This window comes from Mustela erminea, chromosome 1 (assembly GCF_009829155.1).
Source record: "Mustela erminea isolate mMusErm1 chromosome 1, mMusErm1.Pri, whole genome shotgun sequence".
In the NCBI taxonomy this organism is placed as follows: Eukaryota; Metazoa; Chordata; class Mammalia; order Carnivora; family Mustelidae; genus Mustela; species Mustela erminea.
Genome location: NC_045614.1, coordinates 61308498 through 61313027, shown reverse-complemented (window position 1 = coordinate 61313027; position 4530 = coordinate 61308498). Strand labels below are relative to the sequence as shown.

Below are 4530 nucleotides of genomic sequence, written 5' to 3'. Positions count from 1 at the left end.
TCAGGTCCTGATTTAAAAAATAGCAATGTGAATATTCAGCATACATGAAAGCATCTGAACATCTTTGAATTGTAAATGTTGGTGGATGACCATTTTCTCTGGCATCTTAATTCATTTAATAAATACTTATCCAGCTCTTCCTTTGTGCTAGGCTCTGTTCAAGGAACTTAGATGTATCAGTGAGCAAAACAAAAATCTATGCCCTCATGCAGCTTATATCCTAGTGAGGAAGACAAACAAAAAGTACCAAACAGAATAAAAAGTTAAGATTGTGTTAAAGGGTGACAAGTGCTGTGGAATAAAGAAAAAGCAGAGCATGGTAGGGAGGATCAGGCACTGAGGGAAAGAAGACAGATTCATTTGTCTGCTTCTCTTTAGGGATGCCTGGCTGCCATTTCGATGGAACCTTATTGTTAAGCCTCAGTGAATAAGATCATGACAATTAAACCATCCCTCAGGCTTTGAGGATTGTTATGAAGGGGATGAACACTCACACACAAGGCACTGGCTAAATTTCCGGGCATTACTGCTAATTTTATTAGCCCTCAGCACAACTGCAGGCTGAGTCAGCTGCCTCAGACGTCAATTGGTTCAGGATTCAGAGAAGCATAGTATCTGATTTGGCTCCAGAGGTTAATAACTGAGCCTGGTTTTTTTTGTAGGGACCTAATTTATAATAAGAAAAAGTGTAAGAGCAGACAGTCACAAATAAAGACTGTAATTCAGTAATCATCTACTCCTGTAAAATAATATTTTTAACAGTATCTCTTAGCAGCACCAGGATCCTTTATTGGATACTGTAATTAGTGAATGACAAGATTCTATAATTATTTCTACACTACCCCTCCAAGATAGAATCAGCTTTACTAAAGAAAGCAATAAAGCTTTTTAGAAGCCATTATTTAATAGGGAGCAAATATCTGTATAATAAAATATTAATTATTCTAAAAATACCTTATAGAAAAACACTGTACTTACCAGAAATAATTAATTCTTTTCTATACATTTCTAGTTCTAGTTCTGTTTAGTCCAGTGTGAGCTGTTTCATCAATGCAAGATACACATATGGTCACATGTCTTTTGTTTTTCCAGATAATCACTACTTAAAGTCTAGGATTTCCATTTTGAAGCCTCCCACTTCTCCTTGACTTGTCTGAAACCATGAGTGTTCACTCAGTCCAGTGAGCTCCATCCCATTTCTTCATATAGCAAGCAGACTGGATGTGCATCATGGTCCTTTGTTCTTTTGCTATCTTTTTTTTTTTTTTTTTTTTAAAGAAAAGGGTGGAATTTAATCTTTATTTACAGGACACTGCAAGAGAGGAGAGTCCACATAGAAATAAGAAACCCACTGGCAGGAGGAGCTTCATACAGTTTTTACAGTTTGGAACTGGTCAAGTAGAGTTTTGTTGTAAAAAGTGCTACAATAACAAAACACATTTAAAAAGAGTTCTTAGTAGAGAAACAATAAGACAAACTTCTACCAAACAAAGCACACCACAAACAACTTTCTGCATCGGCTGTACAAGCTAAAAGTTAAAGGTCCCAGCAGTGCCATCCTGAACCTGGAACGTATAGCCTTCAGAGGTAGTTTCTGGCACAACATTCTGATCTTCCTCTTCCTCTACAGAGAAATACTTCTCAATCAAGTTTAATGAAGCTTTGTACACAGACTCATTTTCATGGTTTTGTAGAGCCTCGATTTTGTCCAAACCTCCACATTCTTCAATCATTATACTAAGTTTCTCGGTTTCACCTAGTTTCTCAGCAGCCTGAAAGATGTTGGAAATAGCATCCAGAATGACCAGAATAATTTTGGTATCCTTCGCAGTTAAGAGGTTCATCAATGGTTCTATTATGCCACAATGGACGAGGTATACAATCTGTTCAACTGTCCCACCACTTGTATAGTTGGTCACAGCCCAGACAGCTTCCTTTTGTGTCTTAAAGTCTGCCTTAGAGAGAACACCAACGAGGAACGGGACTAATCCATGATTCACAACTTGCTGTATCTGGTCCTGGCGGCCAGCTGTGATGTTTGACATTGTCCACGTGGCTTCCTTCTGAATATTAGTTTTGGGGTTTGTTAGCAGGCTGGGAAAGATAGCAAGCGCTCCTGCGTCTATTACAACCTGAGTCTGTTCATCTGTCCCAGTGACAATATTTCCTATGGCTCTTAGCGCAGGAGTCACAATGGGCAATTCAGTAGCTCCTAGAAGCTTCACAAGCTGCGGCACAACTCCTGTTTTCACGACCATTTCAATCCGTTCGTTTGGACCATCCGTCAGGTAGGAGATGGCCCAGCAGGTATCTGCCAAGACCTCTGGATCATCGTGATGCAGGAGACGAACTAAGGTAGGAAGAATCTGCTCAACGGCATCTAGCGGGGGTGCAGGGTTCTTGTTGTGACAAAGGTTTGAAAGTGTCCAAGTAAGGTTACGCAAGTAGCCACATGCTAATGATGACATATCAGGAACCGCGAGGAGAGCCAGAAGCGGATCAACCGCACCGTACTTGATAACCAAGTCTCGAAAAACGGAACCATCCCCTGCAATGTTTCCTAGAGCCCACACAGCCTGTTCGCTGATGTGGGCGTGGGAAGATGCCAACAGGGAAATGAACGCAGGGATCGCGCCTCCATCGACCACAGCCTTGGTCTGTTCTGAGGTCCCGTAAGCAATGTTGGTGAGAGCCCAAGCGGATTCAAACTGAATGGGACTACAATCAGTTCTGCCCACGAAGGACACAAATTTTGGAATCAAACCAGCCCGGATTATGTTGTCTATGGGGGGCTGCTTTTCCCGAGAAAGCAGTTTCCTAGCAGCTTGAGTAGCCTGGAGCTGGCTTTCCAAATTGTTGCTATTTATGCCCTTGACAATGTCATCAACTGACCAATTTACAGTGCCCTGGTTGTTGCGGTTTTCCTGCAGTGGAGAGGTAGCATCATTGGGAAACGAGCTTACGTTTCTCCTTTTCAGCATCTGGTCATCCTTCTTTGCTTTCCTCAGCTCCACATTAACTTCTATTCGACGCCGCCTCATTTCTGTACTGTCTTTCCCCTTGTTCTTGAATCTGTTAAGGCGGGCAGCTGGTGAATTAGCATTCTCGTTGGTGGACATGGTTATGAGACAAAGGGAGAAAGCTACACGGCCGGCTCAGGCTTCCACGGGAGGCGGTCTGGGACGCGCAGGCTGCAGGTCAGCTGCCCTCAAAACGTCCACCACGAATCACTCCAAAGACGGTGTCTGTTCTTTTGCTATCTTGTCCTGGGTGGAGCTGCTGAGAACTAGTGACTGGTGCTGTGTGGCCTGGTTTGTAAAAGATTTCGTGTGAATGCAAGTTTTCATTTCTCTAGGACAAATGCCCAAGGTGAAATTGCTGGGTTGTGTAGTAGGTTCAATTTTGGTTTTAGAAGAAATAGTTTTCCAGAGTGGTTGCACCGTTTTACATTCCCAGCAATGCATATGTGTCACAATTTCTTTGTCTCCTCGTCAGGATTTGGTGTCATCACAATTTTTTATCTTAACCCATTCTGATAGTATGTAGTGATATCTCATTATAGTTTTAATTTACATTCCCCTTGGCTAATGATGTTGAGCATTTTTTCATGTGCTTATTTGTATACTTTTTAGTGAAATATCTTTTCATATCATTTGCTCGTTTTCTAATTAGATTGTTTGGGAGTTTTTGTTATTGGATGTTGAGCATTTTTTATATATTCCAGATAGAAGTCCTTTGTCAGATACGTTATTTGAAAATATTTTTCCCAGTGTACCATTGTCTTTTCATCTTCTTAATGGGGTCTTTCACAGAATAGATGGGTTTAAAAAATTTTTTTTGATGAGGTCCAATTCAACAAATTTTCTTTTCACCCACTTGTTTTTCATTTAACAAATAATCACTGGATGTCTACCATTTATCAAGATAATGTTCAAGGTGCCTATAGGAATCAAAGATGTGACATGGTTCCAATTTCAAGGCATTCCCAGTCTAATTGGGAGACTGGAGATACATCCAAATAACTAATATTACAAAACAAACACTAAGTTGAAATGGAAGAGGTAGAGGTACATTTTTTTGAAAATCAGATATCATGTTTTGGCTGATGGAGAAGTGGCGGGTGAAAGTTTCATCACTTCTATGCCAGCGCTTGTCACAAAATGGTATAGAAACTTCCTTTATAAAATTGTTTTTTTAGACTAAAATGATCATTTTTAGATAGCTAACATACTAAATCTCATTATGTACCAAGCAATTTCACATACATTGTATCAATTAATAACACAGTGGACAGGATTATGCCACATTTTGTATTTAGGGAATCTAGAATTCAGCAAAGTTAAGTAACTTGTCCAAGGTCACAAAGACAGGAAGCAGTAAGGTCACACTGGCACCCCAGTCTTGTGATTAATGCTCTTTTAATTCTATCCAGAATCCTCCTGAGACATGTCCTTCTCTTGCCAGGATAAACTCATCAATCTTCTAGCTAAGAAATGGACTGTCTGATTCATGTTTTAAAAGATGAGATAC

General features: G+C 40.3%; 1 protein-coding gene across 1 annotated transcript; it reads right to left on the bottom strand.

Annotated features, from left to right (window-relative positions):
* Nucleotides 1-1280: 1280 nt before the first annotated feature.
* On the bottom strand, nucleotides 1281-3196 carry LOC116592183 (importin subunit alpha-1-like). The gene has a single exon (XM_032345572.1). It carries the CDS (start codon nucleotides 3117-3119, stop codon nucleotides 1530-1532), a length of 1590 nt encoding a protein of 529 aa, XP_032201463.1. The 5' UTR covers nucleotides 3120-3196; the 3' UTR covers nucleotides 1281-1529.
* Nucleotides 3197-4530: the final 1334 nt, after the last annotated feature.

What these genes read in the sequence shown, in the direction of transcription:
- LOC116592183 (XM_032345572.1), bottom strand. Translation starts at nt 3,119, where the DNA reads ATGTCCACCAACGAGAATGCTAATTCACCAGCTGCCCGCCTTAACAGA.